Source organism: Aquarana catesbeiana, linkage group LG12 (assembly GCF_042186555.1).
Source record: "Aquarana catesbeiana isolate 2022-GZ linkage group LG12, ASM4218655v1, whole genome shotgun sequence".
Lineage (NCBI taxonomy): Eukaryota > Metazoa > Chordata > Amphibia > Anura > Ranidae > Aquarana > Aquarana catesbeiana.
This window is the reverse complement of record NC_133335.1, coordinates 6,311,350-6,326,196: the sequence shown is the minus strand read 5'-3', so window position 1 is coordinate 6,326,196 and position 14,847 is coordinate 6,311,350. Positions and strand designations below refer to the sequence as shown.

Here is a 14,847-nt window from a genome sequence, read left to right as displayed (position 1 = left end):
GCGTTTAAAACGATCGGATTTTCCGACAACTTTGTGTGACCGTGTGTATGCAAGACAAGTTTGAGCCAACATCCGTTGGAAAAAATCCTAGGATTTTGTTGTCGGAATGTCCGAACAAAGTCCGACCGTGTGTACGGGGCATTAGTCGTGTGGAGACGATATATAGACGACATCCTCCTCCTACTGGAGGGCAATTTGGAGTTGCTTGATTCCTATATGACCGAACTTAACTGTAATGATAGAGGCATAGTCCTGAAATATGAGACCAGTAAGTCTGAAATTCACTTTTTGGACCTGAATATCAAAATTATGGATGGAAATATTATTCCATCCACTTTTTTTAAGGAGACTGATCGCAATTCATTCATAAATATCAATAGTTGTCACCATGCTGCTTGGCTGAAATCAGTACCCAAAAGGTGATTTTTAAGACTTAAGAGAACTGTACCAATAGGAAAGACTTTCACAAAGAGGCTTCAATGTTAAAGATGAAGTTTTGGGAGAAAGGCTAGCAACCATTGGAGTTAGAGGATGCTATAAGAGCTGCCGACGAGAGAATTCGGGATGACCTTTTGGTACCTAAGATAAAAGACCGTAATGACTCTTTTAGGTTTTCTCTCCTAGCCACCTACTCCAACCAACATTATTCAGTGAAGCAAATCATGAAAAAACATTGGGGTGCACTTCGTAATGACAGGGTGTTAGGTCCTCACCTACCGGAGTAGGTGCGACTACAAATAGCACCTAATGCTATTGAGCCTCCTAAAAACTATCCTTTTTTCAAAACATGGGAGGTTTTTTCCCTTGTAGGAAGTGCCCTATATGCAAAATGAATACTAACAAATGTAGAAAGACTGAGTCTTTTGAGTCTAGCTCCACCAGTGAGCAGTTCCCTATAAAGCCCTTTATCACATGCACATCAAAGAATGTTGTATACGTTGTTCAATGTCCATGTGGGCTCCAATATATTGGCCGCACGATTTGCATGCTTCACATAAGGCTGAGCGAACATGTGGCCAATATAAAGAAAGGATTTCCGAAACACAGTTTGTCCAAACATTGTGATTTGTGCCACAATCGAGACCCTAGAGGTACTGTGTTCCTTGGGATCGATAAATTTAACAACAATTGGAGAGGTAGTAACACGATCAGAAAAATATCACGCTTAGAGACCAAGTGGATATATCAGGTCAGGTGCTATGCTCCCTATGGAATTAATATTGAGTGGGACGTTAACTCCTTCATCAATAAAAGTTGATTGATGTGGTGAGGTTATGGAGCCCTAGTTATGTCTCCTCTAGAGTTTTTAATTAGGTTTTAATTGTTTCCCTTTTTATTTTTATAAAAATATTTATTTTTAAAAAACGGTTTACTTAACCACTTCAGCCACGAAGGATTTGGCTGCAGAATGACCGGGCCATTTTTTGCGTTTCGTCACCTCGCCTCTTTAACTGACATTTTTTGCGATAGTGCGACGCTGCACCCAAACAAAATTGTAGTCCTTTTTTTCCCTTTTGGTGGTATTTGATCGCCTCTGCGGTTTTTATTTTTTGCGCTATAAACAAAAAAAGAGCGACAATTTTGAAAAAAAAGCAATATTTTTTACTTTTTGCTATAATAAATATCCCCTGAAAATATAAAAAAAAAAATTTTTTTCCTTGGTTTAGGCCGATATGTATTTTTCGACATATTTTTGGTAAAAAAAAAAATCGCAATAAGCGTATATTGGTTTGTGCAAAATTTATAGCGTCTACAAAATAGGGGATAGTTTTATGGCATTTTTATTATTAATTTTTTTTTATTAGTAATGGCCGCGATCTGCGATTTTTTTCGGGACTGCGACATTATGGCGGACACATCGGACATTTTTGACACTATTTTGGGACCATTGTCATTTATACAGCGATCAGTGCTATAAAAATGCATTGATTACTGTGTAAATGACACTGGCAGTGAAGGGGTTAACCACTATGGGGCAATGAAGGGGTTAAGTGTGTCCTAGGGAGTGATTCTAACTGTGACGGGGCTGGGCTTGAACACACAGGACAGCGATCACTGCTCTCGACGACAGAGAGCTGTGATCACTGTCCTGTCACTAGGCAGAACAGGGAAATGCTTTGTTTACAAAAGCATCTCCCCGTTCTTCCTCTCCATGACACGATCGCGGGCACCCGGCGGACATCGAGTCCGTGGGACCCATGGTCATGGTCACGGAGATCGCGGCAGGAGCAGGAGAGACCGCTTCTTAAAGGGGACGTACCTGTACGCCCTTTTGCCCACCAGTACCATTCTGCTGACGAACATCGGAGTGCGCTGGTCGGCAAGTGGTTAATCATGCTGATGTTGATTATTCAAATAATGTTATTTGTTTTGTTAACCTGGTGCGGTTGCTATAATATTTAAATATTTAAAAAGATTTATGCTTCCGTAGCCTGGACTATCACTAAGTGATTTATTACCTAATGTCCTGGCTTACGATGGTATTTATCCTCATATGTGTATTTAAATTTATTGGTAATGTGTTTTCAGCATCCGGAACATATATACTCTGTTCTGTTCCTTCAGTTTATTCCTATGACTGCATCCGGTCGTTGGGGCGCATAGGAACTTCCTGCTTCTTGTATTTGGATTGCAGAGACCAATCCGCCCATTGTTAAGCTGTCCCCTATATATACCAAGCACAACACACGTACGGCCACGCCCCTGACTACGTCAGTGATGACAAAACGCGTGGGGGGGAGCCTGTGACGTGTGACACGACTTGTGTGCTGGGACGCAGCGGCCATTTTCTTGGTTTGAAACTCCGGACGTTTCTTCTGTTCGTTTGCCTGTTATCAACTACTTAAATGTGAGTGTAACAACTTTTAACTTTTCAATAAACAAAATGTTTGGGATGTCTGCACTTTGAAGTTTTTTCTTCTCTCTACTGGGTTACTACATGTGGTGGATGAACTGTTGTATTCAATCCCATGCTGGTGAGGATCTGTCATTGAGAGGCATCTAGGCTTGCTGGTACCTGTGAAGGAGCTGCAGTCTTTTATCCCCCATAGTGCTGAGGAGCGGTTGTTGGAAAAATACCTATGCCTGTGTAATCTTCCTGAGGGTAAGAGGAAAGCGGATTTCACCAGATTTTTTACTGTTATTCCAGATCTTTATGGACTTTTAAAATTAAGTTGTCATATAATTCATTCTAAGCACTGAAAGTTCATTATTTAGTTTCTATTTTAGCGCTACACCATCTACCATACTAATTACTGTGGAAACCTCGCATATTGTGTTAGCCGCTTTTATATTTCACAATTCATTAATTAATTTCTTGCTGATTTAATTTTACATGATCCCAGCGCAACAAAATTGTGTCTTTTCTATCAGTACACCACCATCTGATTTTAGCAGGCAAATTTCCCTACCCCAGTTGCTAAACCGTAAAAAAGGAATTCGGTCCCAGCCATCCACATGCTCAGCATCTGAATGCTAGCTTGGCCAAATTGCTAGCACTGCAACTGCTGCCTTTTCAGCTGGTAGACTCTGCCCCCTTTCCTGAATTTGTGGAATGTGCTGTACCTTAGTGGCAGTGCACCTGTCCACAGACTCCGTTGATAGGCTCACATTTATAAAAATGAATCAGTCTCGGATCAGCAGCTATCAAGCACCTGATGCTGATGTAACTGATTGATTTTTCTATGGATGTGGGATCCCTTGAAGACTGCCTATGCTGAGTGACTATCCTATTCCTCCTCAATTTTGATGATGCTAGCTTCCAACAATATTTTTGGTTTAGGACACCACCACCACTGCCTAAGGCCCAATTATTCTGTTCCTGTTTAACATTACAATTTTTGATCTAATTTTTCACAGCAGGGCCCGTTCCTGCGCCAAACAAGAGTATCTGTGAGGGGTTACAGTGTTGTGGCACCACCACCACCACCAAAGACCCAATTTTTCTGCCCCTGCCCTAGCAGCAGAAAAAAAGGACAAGCGTGCCCCACGGCCACCTGCAGAGGATGCACCATGTATACGACCACCACTGTTGACTGTAGACACAGAGGCTGCTTGCCCTCTTTTAGTGGCCTGTGAGCGTCTGCCTCTCCTTGGGGGCTTTCTGGACATGATGTATATTTTGTTTTGCAACACCACACTACACTGTATTGTGTACTGTGTACACCACCAGAAAAGTAGTAGCAACTGCACTACGGCTGCAATGTATTGTGTAAACCACCAGAAAAGTAGTAACAACTGCATATATATATATTTTAATACCCTGCCTGAAGTATATTGGAAATAGTACACCACGGAATGAACTGTACATATAGGTTACACTGGATGCAGGGTATATATATATATATATTTATTTATTATGTATAGATAGATAGAAGACTATATCTATCTGTCTATCTATCTATCTATCTATCTATCTAGATAGATATATATACTCTGTATCCAGTGTAGCCTAAATCTACAGTTCATACCGTGGTGTACTGTTTCTACTACATAAGACTGTATGTATATATAAATATATATATATTCTAATACACCGTAGTATACACAAGTATATTAGAAATAGTACACCACGGAAAGCACTGTAGAGTGTATATACCGTATTTATCGGCGTATAACACGCACCGGCGTATAACACGCACCCCAATTTAGGAGGGAATTTTAAGGAAAAAAAAACTTTTAGGAGGGAAGTTGAAGGGAAAAAAACTTACATTTAAATGCCCATCATTGCAGCCTTCTCAGTGCAGCCATGTCAGTGCAGCCTTCCCCAGTGCAGCCTTGTCAGTGCAGCCTTGTCAGTGCAGCCATGTCAGTGCAGCCTTCCCCAGTGCAGCCATGTCAGTGCAGCCATGTCAGTGCAGCCATATCAGTGCAGCCTTCTCAGTGCAGCCTTCCCCAGTGCAGCCTTGTCCCAGTGCAGCCTTCCCCAGTGCAGCCTTGCCCCAGTGCAGCCTTCGATCCCCTGTCCCTGCTTGCTGGGCTTCAAAATCGCGGACCGCGATTTGAAAATGGCGCCGCCGGCGCCGAAATACACAGAGCCGGTCCTCGGCTCTTTCCGGCGGCTCTCCTTTACTTTCGGTTTCACTCGTAGCCCCGAGCGGAGCTATCCGAACCTACTCGGATAGCTCCGCTCGGGGCTACGAGTGAAACCGAAAGTAAACGAGAGCCGCCGGAAAGAGCCGAGGACCGGCTCTGTGTATTTCGGCGCCGGCGGCGCCATTTTCAAATCGCGGTCGGCGATTTTGTTATTTTGACAGGTCGGGATCGCAGGGGATCGGCGTATAACACGCACCTGCGACTTTCCCCTGATTTTAAGGGGAAAAAAGTGCGTGTTATACGCCGATAAATACGGTATATATATATATATATATATATATATATATATATATATATATACTAGACTGACTGTATATATATATATATATATATATATATATATATATATATATATATATATATAAAATACCCTGCCACTAACTGAATAAACTTCCTGCTTAATCTAAATCATGCTATCTCTCCGTCCACGCCAACAACACTACACAGGGTCGCCGTGTAAGCAGCCTTATATAGTGTGAGGCATGGACATAGTCCCCCTGAGCCATGATTGGCCAAAGGCACCCTGCCTTTGAGCAAATATGGCTCTCTTAGCAGAGAACACTGGGATTGGCCAAAGCATGTAGGTCAGGTGCATGCTTTGGCCAATCATCATACAGCAATGCACTGCGATCTTGCAGTGGCCACATTATGGGGCATTCCGCAGCGCTCGAATTTGCTGCGAAGGCCCCATAAAATTCGCTGTTCGGCGAAAGGGCGAACACCCGATGTTCGAGTCAAACTTATGTTCATGGGCTTATCCCTACTGTCTACACAGTGATGTGTCCGTGCTGTATAGATCAGGAATATGTCCTGTTGGGTTATTTTCAGCATCCTTAGTGGTGGAGAAATGTTAGTTTGTAAGAAAGTTTTATTACCGTGTTGTTGCCTCGTGTGATCTCTATAGCGCCATTGTAGGCCGTAGTGTTTTCATCATACGGACCATCCAGAACATCCACTGCAATATTTTGAGCCGTTATACCATGAACAAGATTCTCAATGGAAAGACCTATGTGGAGAAATACTGGAAGTCACCATTATGGAAGGTTATGGTTTAGTTAAAAGAAAGCTTAGTGACATGTATGGGTTAATAGTAAAAACATTCTCAGGTGGTTGTAGGGTTGACTCCTACAGATGGAAATTTTTTTTACTCTTTGGTAACATTGTCTTTTGCCTATAGATCAATTTATTAATTTTTTTTGCTGTGAGGATGCCTCAAGTATTTACACATCTGTCACAAATTGCCATAATGTGAGTAATATACAGAGCCTTGGAAAAGTATTCATACCCCTTGAAATTTTCCACATTTTGTCATGTTACAACCAAAAACGTGAATGTATTATTGTACAATTATGTGCCACTTTGTGTTGGTCTATCAAATAAATTCCCAATAAAATACATTTACTTTTTTGGCTGTAACATGACAAAATGTGGAAAAGTACAAGGGGTATGAATACTTTTTGAAGTCACTGTCCTTTCCTAGGAGTGTCAGCTCCATCTAGTGGCCATAATGCAGTATTTTCTTCATTGGGGTATTTCAGGAAAATTCTGCAATACAGTCACTAAATGGAGCTGACAATAATAACTTTGACAGTTGTGAGAACGCTTGAAGCATTTCCACAGAGATCTTTTTATAAATAGACTCCAAGGAGTAGAGACTTTATGGAGTTGATTTACTAAAACTGGAGAGGGCAAAATCTGGTGCAGCTTTGCATAGAAACCAATCAGCTTCCAGTTTTTTTTTTATGTCAAAGCTTAACTGAACAAGCTGAAGGTAGAAGCTGATTGGCTGCCATGCAGAGCTGAACAATATTCTGCACTCTCCAGTTTTAGTAAACCAACCCCTATATGTTTCTTCTGCGCCAAAAAATAATTTTCCTGTCTATTAGTACTTTGTGTGTAGTGCATGAACAGAGCAGTGTACATTTCCGACATCTATAAGCAAATGGAGCTGGGTGACAGGAAGATGTAACTGCAACACACACTAATGGTGGAAGAAAGAAGATGCCAGGCCATAAGAAGCCTAGAAGGAGATTGCAGTGACGAGGTGGAGCATGGGCCATGTATAGCTGGAGGAGGCCAATCTAAGTCACCATAAGGTGGAACATGCCTGGACATTATAGTAAATGTTCTGGGAATTGTTGCTTCAGTTCTGCTTTAAGACTGAGAATGTTTTTGATTTACCAAATTAAATATTTAAGCTTAGAGTGCTGATAACTGAAAATCATGGCCCCTTTTGGTTTTGTACCGGTGGTGTTGACGATTAGAAGATTGGAGTAATATCTGTGGGCCCGATCTCCGGGTCTTCGGAAGTAAAGCTGTGGAGTCAGTTCCCAGGTGTTTGTGGAGTGGAAACTGTTCACCAGTATGGTGGTGGTAACCAGGGGAAGCATGAACAATACCAGCAGAAGAAGTCTGAAATTCAAGAAGGCGTGTTACATGCATATTAGATTAAGGACAACTACACACAATCTCCTAGTTCCATTCCTATTTTGCATCTGACAGGTGTGGTTGGCAGTAACCTGCTACTTCAATCAACACCACCCATCAGATAATCCAAAAGTATTATACTGTGGGAGTTATTTACGAAAGGCAAATCCACTTTGCACTGCAAGTGCACTTGAAAGTGCAGTCGCTCTCAATCTAATGCCACGTACACACGAGCGGATTTTCCGTCAGAAAAATCTTGGATGGTGTTTCCAACAGAATTCCGCTCAAGCTTGCCCTGCATACACACGGTCACACAAAAGTTCGCTGAACTTTCGACCGCCAAGAACGCGGTGACATACAACACTACGACGAGCAGAGAAAATGAAGTTGAATGCTTCCGAGCATGCGTCGAATTGTTTCCGAGCATGCGTAGGAATTTTGCGCGTCGGAATTGCTACAGACGATCGGAATTTCCGATCGGAACTTTTTCCGACCGAAAAATTGAGAACATGCTCACAATCTTTTGCAGGCTGGAATTCGGCCAGGAAAAGTCCAATGGAGCATTTTCTGAACAAAAGCTCTCATCTGTCTTTTGCTGGCCAAATTTCCAATCGTGTGTACGCGGCATCAGGCATAGATCTGAAATGAGTGGAAGCTCTGCTGATTTTATCATCCAATCATGTGCAAGCTAAAATGCAGTTTTTTACTTTACTTGCATATCCCCCTCGGATCTACAGCGACTTTACTTCCAACTGCACTTTCAGTGATGGAGTTGACTTTCAGTGCACTTTCAAGTGCACTTGCAGTGCAAAGTGGATTTTCCTTTCGTAAATAACCCCCTGTATATCTTAGGAGAAAAGTACACTATATGGGGCCACCTCTCCAAATGATGGCATTCAGGTGTCTTAGTGACAGGTCCTAGTCTTACTTCATCATACAAAGACATTGTAGACAATTGTGCTCTTCCAACCTTGTAGTAAAAATTTGAGGAAGACCCTTTTCTGTTCCATCATGACTGAGCCCCTGTGTACAAACCAGTGCCATAAAGACATGGTGTGACCAATTTGGTGTGGAGAACCATGAGTGGCCACCACAAAGCCCTGACCTCAATCCTACTGAACACCTTTGGGATTAGTTGGAATGCCAAATGTGAACGAGGTCTTCTGTATACACCACCAGCTCCATAAAGACACGGTTTGACCATTTTGGTTTGGAGGAACCTGAGAGTGCTACACAGAGCCCTGACCTCAGCCCTACTGAAAACCATAGAAATGAGTTAGGATGCCGATTGCAAGCCAGGTCTTCTGTGTACATTTTAAAATAAGCAGAATTTTACACATGGAATAACTCTCTATAATATACCCCGGTCCCGCCATATCAGAGATCGACAGAAACCAATTACACCTACATGGATCGAAAGCCTTTTATGTCATGGATAACTTTCAAGTATCGTATCCTCGCCACGGCCAACACCTGCTGTCTCCACAATGCCAGTCCACTGATGGTGGGTGTACCGGAGTCCGACATCAGAAGGATAGAATCTTCCGGCTCCGAGGAGAAGTGATCCTCTTCTTCATTTTGCTCTTGGGCAAAAACGCCATAATCTGATCATTCAAGATGAGAAAAGTAAACATTTGGTGTGCTGTACATAGACAGCAAAACTTTAATTGCAAAGACCTTGTTGTGGCATATTTCATTGTCATTAATCACCATGATAATATAGTCCTTATTACCATGTTGGTAGCAATTTTGACCTCAAGCTTAGCCATGGAATGTAGTTAAAGAGTATGTAAACCTGAACTCCTTGGCTCTTTTTGGTTTGTTAAATATACAATTGAAAGTGTTTTTTTTTTTTTTTGATAAGTGCAAACAAAATCCTGTTCATCCTGCCAGAAATCCAGTGAGCTGGTAACTTCATATACATTGTGTAGGCAGGTTCAGTCTACTTTCTCTACTGCAGGTGGTGCTTAAGTCTTTGGCCTCTCACAGTCCTGAGCCTGGCAACGTTGGAGTTGGGAGCCAGGAATGCCCACCCACACCACCCAGTACCACAGATTGTACTGACTCATTCGAAGATTTAACCTTGGGCTCAGGTGAAGAGAAAATAGAAGACATGCCTGGTCCCTTGTAACTTGAGCCCCCCTGAGTTACTGCCTGCAGTTGAGCCTTTGCCAAGTGACTCTATGGGGAATCAAGAGAGCCAGCACTCTTTGCAGTCAAACTGCGGGCAGCTCTGCTCCACAGTTGTTTGAGTTGTTTATTGTTCTGCCTACCCATATTTTGATTGTGCTTTTATCACCATTGTTATTGTTGTTTCCACTTTATGTTGATGCCAAGGAGGACAACTGTTAAGGGGGGTGGGGGGGTGTAGGCAGATGCAGTCTATTTTCTCTATTTCTCTACTGCAGGTGGTACTCTTCTGCAGTGACATTGCAGTTGGAGAGGAGGTCAAGTAGAACATGATCCCTCTATGGTTTCCTGGGTCACTAGGGAAGCTATCCCATTGGATGCTGCCATTCAATGTGGCTATAACAGCCATCTTGGGTCAGGCGGATCCTTTTTAAAGGCCCTGGCTCCCAGATTTGGCATCTATTTTGTGAGTTGGTAAAGTAGGGGCAGCCACCGCATTTAAAAATTAGTAAAAGTTTGCAGAATTTTAGACATTAGAACTGCCAGATTATAAAAACATAAAAACGTCACCCACCTCCTTTTTCGATCTCGGCCTCTCCTTCCAATTTCAGGAACACATCATCCAGCGTAGTAATAGAGACGCCGTAGCTTACAATGTTTTGGCCCACATGTCCCTCCAGGTCAGAGAACAGAGCTGTAATAAAACAGTTCAGTGTTAAAGGAGAACTTCAGGATATAGAAGTGGAAAGGACAGTAGGAGGTTAGTGTAATCAATGAATTACATGTATCTCCATGCTGTCTTTTCTGACTTAGGGATCATATAAATATGGCAGGAACTTTGCGGTACCCTTAGCTCGATGCTCCTGGTCTGTGCACTCTCTGCTTCCTTTGCCTGTTATTTTCTGAATCCACTACAAATGAATGTATACTTCCATTTTATGCCCCCCCAGACTATGACATGATCCCCGTACCAGGGAAGGCATCCATGTTCGGGAATGGCAGGGTGAACGTCAAATCCTCCACATTATGTGTGCTGAGTTTGGCACTGGAGACGTGCTGCTTTATGAGGGATGTGATGGCCTCTGTGTCGCATGATGGGGTCACCTGCATCCTGGTTACCCAAAAAAAACAAAGTTATCAGTCAAAATTAATCTCCAAAACACTTTCCAGCTTTTGAGGTACATTGATCCTTCATATGGATCTCCCTTATATTCCTTTGAAGCTGCAAATGTCAGACTTAGTCCTAAAAAGGTCCACGTGCTATACCAGAGATTACGGTTTAATGACACAATAGTGGATGGGTAGTCTATACTGAAATGACCAAACGTTTATTTTCTCTGTATTTGCCACATTGACCCACAGCATAGAAATTTCTGCATTTTCATAAACCCAACTAGGCTTAGTTCCCTATTCTTGTAGAGTAGTATGAGACCTGGTGACTCCAGGCAACTAAAGCTTCCTTGGTTGTTCAGGTATGAGGTTTTTTTTTTGCACCACAGTCTAGAGATGTTAAGAGGAGTAGTTTTGTGGATCCTAACCCTTCCTTTATGGTTCAAGTATGTGGCTCTTTGCGTTAGCACCACAGTCTAGATAGTGGAGGAGTTGTTTGGTGAATCCTAACTCTTCCTTGAAGGTTCCGGTAGTGGGACTTTTGTGTTAGCACCACAGTCTAGATGTTCGAGGAGTTGTTTAGTGAATCCTAACCCTTCCATGTGGGTTCCTGTAGGAAGCCCTTTGTGCTGACACGACAGTAGATAATAGAGGAGTTGTTTAGTGAATCCTAACTCTTCATTGAAGGTGAAGATATGAGACCCTTTGTGTTGGCACCACAGCCTAGATGTTAGAGGAGTTGTTTAGTAAATCCTAGCCCTTCCATGTAGTTTAGCTATGAAGCCTTTTGTGAAAGCGCCAAAGATGCTAGAAAGCGTCTAGATGCTAGATGATTTGTCTGGTGAACCTTAACCCTTCCTTGAAATTTCAAATATGAGGCCCTTTGTATTTGCACCACAGTCTAGATGTTAAGATGAGTTGTTTGGTGAATCTTAATCTTTCGTTCAGGTATGGGACCCATTGTGTTGGCACCATAATCTAGATGTTAGAGGAGTTGTTAGTGAATCCTAACCCTTCCATGTAGTTTAGGTATGAAGCCCTTTGCATAAGACCCACAGTCGAGATCAGGGGTCTTCAAACTATTGCTCTCCAGTTGTTCAGGAACTACAATTCCCATCATGCCTAGTCATGTCTGTAAATGTCAGAGTTTTACAATGTTCCATGGGATGTGTAGTTCCACAAACAGCTGGAGGGCTGTAGTTTGGAAATACCTGGTCTAGATGTTAGAAGAGTTGTTTGGTGAATCCTAACCCTTCCTTGAAGGTTCAGGTATGAGACTCTTTGTGTTTGCTCCTCAGACTAAATGTTAGAGATGTATACTATACTTAGTGCACCAACTACATCTTCTGCCAGTCTCAAAGCATGACATGCAGGTTTGGATCTCCATGCTCACCTCAAGTGATAGCCAATGCCCCATTTTTGCTTTAGGAAAAAAGAGCTACCAACGCATTTCAGCCTCCCGTTGGAGAGCACAGCCTTACGGTCTGGAACCAAATTAAAATATAAAGGTCAGACATGTATAAGAATTTCCAACAAGTTAAAACATTTTGTATGACATGACAATCAAGTCTGAGAGTTGGGATAAACTAAATTGGATGCTGTATCTGGTTACAGAGATTGGTCTTTGAAAAGCCAACCTTTGCTGTAGCCCTAAATAGCCCAAATGATAGATAAGGTCACAAATTTAAAGGAAAAATGCTTGGTTATGTGAACTTTTACAGCAGATACAACCATGCTGATTGGCTTCAGAATATTTTGGCACGGACTATTTATTGGGCTAAAAAAAGGGACATGAGTAATCTTCAGTATATTTTTAAAATAAATATTTCTCAAGGGCCCTAAGGGTTTAAATTACACCAGAAAGGTGGACACCAAAACCTTAAAGCACCTGCAAGGATGTCGGCTTCGTCCATGAACTGTGTACTGAATAAGGTGACGTGGCCAACTTTGCGCTCTTTGAGAACAGACCATACACGGTGCCTGGAGAAGGGGTCAAGACCAGCCGTCGGTTCATCCAGCAACAGAATCTAAAAGGAGGGCAGTTTTAAAAATAGAAGAGATGTTTGTAAAGATTTGTGTTGCATACTAGCGATTAAAAGAGAACTTCAGTCAAAGCCATAAATTATGTTTACTTCATATATATATATATATATATATATATATATATATATATATATATATATATATATATATATATATATATATATATATATATATATATATATATATAAATAATTTAATACTCATCCATGTCCTCCACAATTTTAGAGAAATGAGGATCCTTAAATTGTAAGATGTTAGATTTACCATGTATAAAAAAAGTGTGGTGCCATGGTGTGAAAAGGGTTTTTTATCCCCATGGTTTTCACCCAGGCAGGTTGAAGCACTCCAGGGTCCTTATGTCATAAAAGGGAAACTGGATTTTACGTTTCTTCAGAGATTGGTAATACTCGGTTTGGATCCTGGAGCCCAGAGGCTTCGTAGATACTTGAAAAGGATGAAGCTCCCAACATGGGTCCACCAGCAGCCTAGGTGTGTGAAGGTCTGTCCTTATAGATGTGACTACTGCTCAGGGCTCCACCCCAGCAGACAAAGGAGATCCCTTTCCAGGAGATCCCTTCTTTGGTGGAAGATGAATGCTAAAAAACCCTGTGTGAGTAGCCCTTATGTGACACTTGAGCTTTGTTTTAATAAAAATGGGTAGGAAAAACCCTTAAAAATAAGATTTAAAGTGGTTGTAAACCCTTCCATCTACCCAGTCATTTCACAGGTTTAAATCCACTTTAAGAAAATGGCTGTGTCCTTAATGCTCCATGCTGGTTCTTACAAATGTTTTTTTTTGCAATGAAAGCCAAAAAATACTAGAAAATGGAAAAGATTACCTTGGGGTCTCCTAATAGTGCAATCGCCAGGGTCAGCTTCCTCCTCTGACCTCCACTTAGTTTATTGGCTTTCAGGTCTTCAATGTTCTCTATGTCCAGGTCAGAAAGGACCTTTTCTACCTATAAAATAAATCTGATCAGCAAAAATTCAAACCTTCCATTCGCAGATGTCTATTGTTGATGTATATATGCACATCCGCATTGGTTTGTACCTCGGATTTCACTTTACTTCTAGGAACACCTTTAATCTGAGCAAAAACTTCCAAGTTCTCCTTCACCGTTAGAAGCTCAAAGTTGATATCGATCTGCGGACAAAAGCCGATCTTTCTCTGGATCTCCTGACGAAGACTGAGGTCTGATAGAAGATGGCCATAGATGTTGGCAGACCCTACAATGAGGACAAAATGATGTTAAAGGTCATCTCCACCCAAAAATGTATATTTGAGCCTTCATCTGTATTTCAGGGGTTGGTTATGGTCCTATCAGAAGATTAGAAGTCATGTACCAATAATGCACAGTAAGATAATGACACAGTTGCTTGTTCTGTTCAACAGCAGTATGGTGTCCACTTCTCAGATGTTTCTAGATGTGGTATTAGCACAGTGTTGTCAGAGGGCTCTTTGAAGCTCAATATAAGTAGAGAGATGGAAACTGTATTGGATTTTGGTCAGCTTTTTTAATGTTAGGCCACATTTACACTAGCAAATGTGCCCTGCAGTGTTTACATTCAGCCCTGGATGCAGACTGTAGAGGTCATGCCTATCTCTTTTTTATATGCCTATCTATTTTTACGAGCGGAAAAACTCACCACCAGTGGCTCTGCCCATCCCACAGAGTATATTCAGTAATGTTGTTTTTCCAGCTCCGCTGTGACCGAGTAATGCTGTGATCTGTCCCTCATAGATGTCCAGACTCAGACCTGGGGGGTAAAACCTTTCAGTGATCAATGCACGGCTACACAATATGGGATTATCCTTCCATCAGAAACAAAAAAAATGTGGAATGCAACATTGAGTCTCTTTAAAAAAAAAGGACAGTCATCCTTTTTGTGTAAAGTATACTTATCCTTTCCCAACTTTCTGGAACTTTTCAGGTCTCCTTGCCCTTAAAAGGTTCTATTTATAAAAAAATAAAAATAAAAAAATATCTTAAGCTTTCTTACAGCTATAACAGATAGTCCCCATAATTTGCCTAATATGTGTGT

The 14,847-nt window shown here is 41.7% G+C and overlaps 1 protein-coding gene across 4 annotated transcripts in view; it reads right to left on the bottom strand.

Annotated features, from left to right (window-relative positions):
• The window catches only part of LOC141113856 (cholesterol transporter ABCA5-like), a 99,923-nt gene that overhangs the window by 50,667 nt on the left and 34,409 nt on the right, over positions 1-14,847 (bottom strand). For all 4 annotated transcript variants that reach the window (XM_073607186.1, XM_073607183.1, XM_073607184.1 and 1 more), the window contains 10 exons: positions 14,452-14,562; positions 13,856-14,031; positions 13,644-13,763; positions 12,650-12,788; positions 12,155-12,245; positions 10,623-10,762; positions 10,226-10,345; positions 8,930-9,125; positions 7,340-7,506; positions 5,970-6,100 (listed from right to left, as the gene is read on the bottom strand). In XM_073607186.1, the coding sequence (XP_073463287.1) occupies positions 5,970-6,100; positions 7,340-7,506; positions 8,930-9,125; positions 10,226-10,345; positions 10,623-10,762; positions 12,155-12,245; positions 12,650-12,788; positions 13,644-13,763; positions 13,856-14,031; positions 14,452-14,562 (1,391 nt within the window). The remainder of the gene's footprint in view (positions 1-5,969; positions 6,101-7,339; positions 7,507-8,929; positions 9,126-10,225; positions 10,346-10,622; positions 10,763-12,154; positions 12,246-12,649; positions 12,789-13,643; positions 13,764-13,855; positions 14,032-14,451; positions 14,563-14,847) is intronic.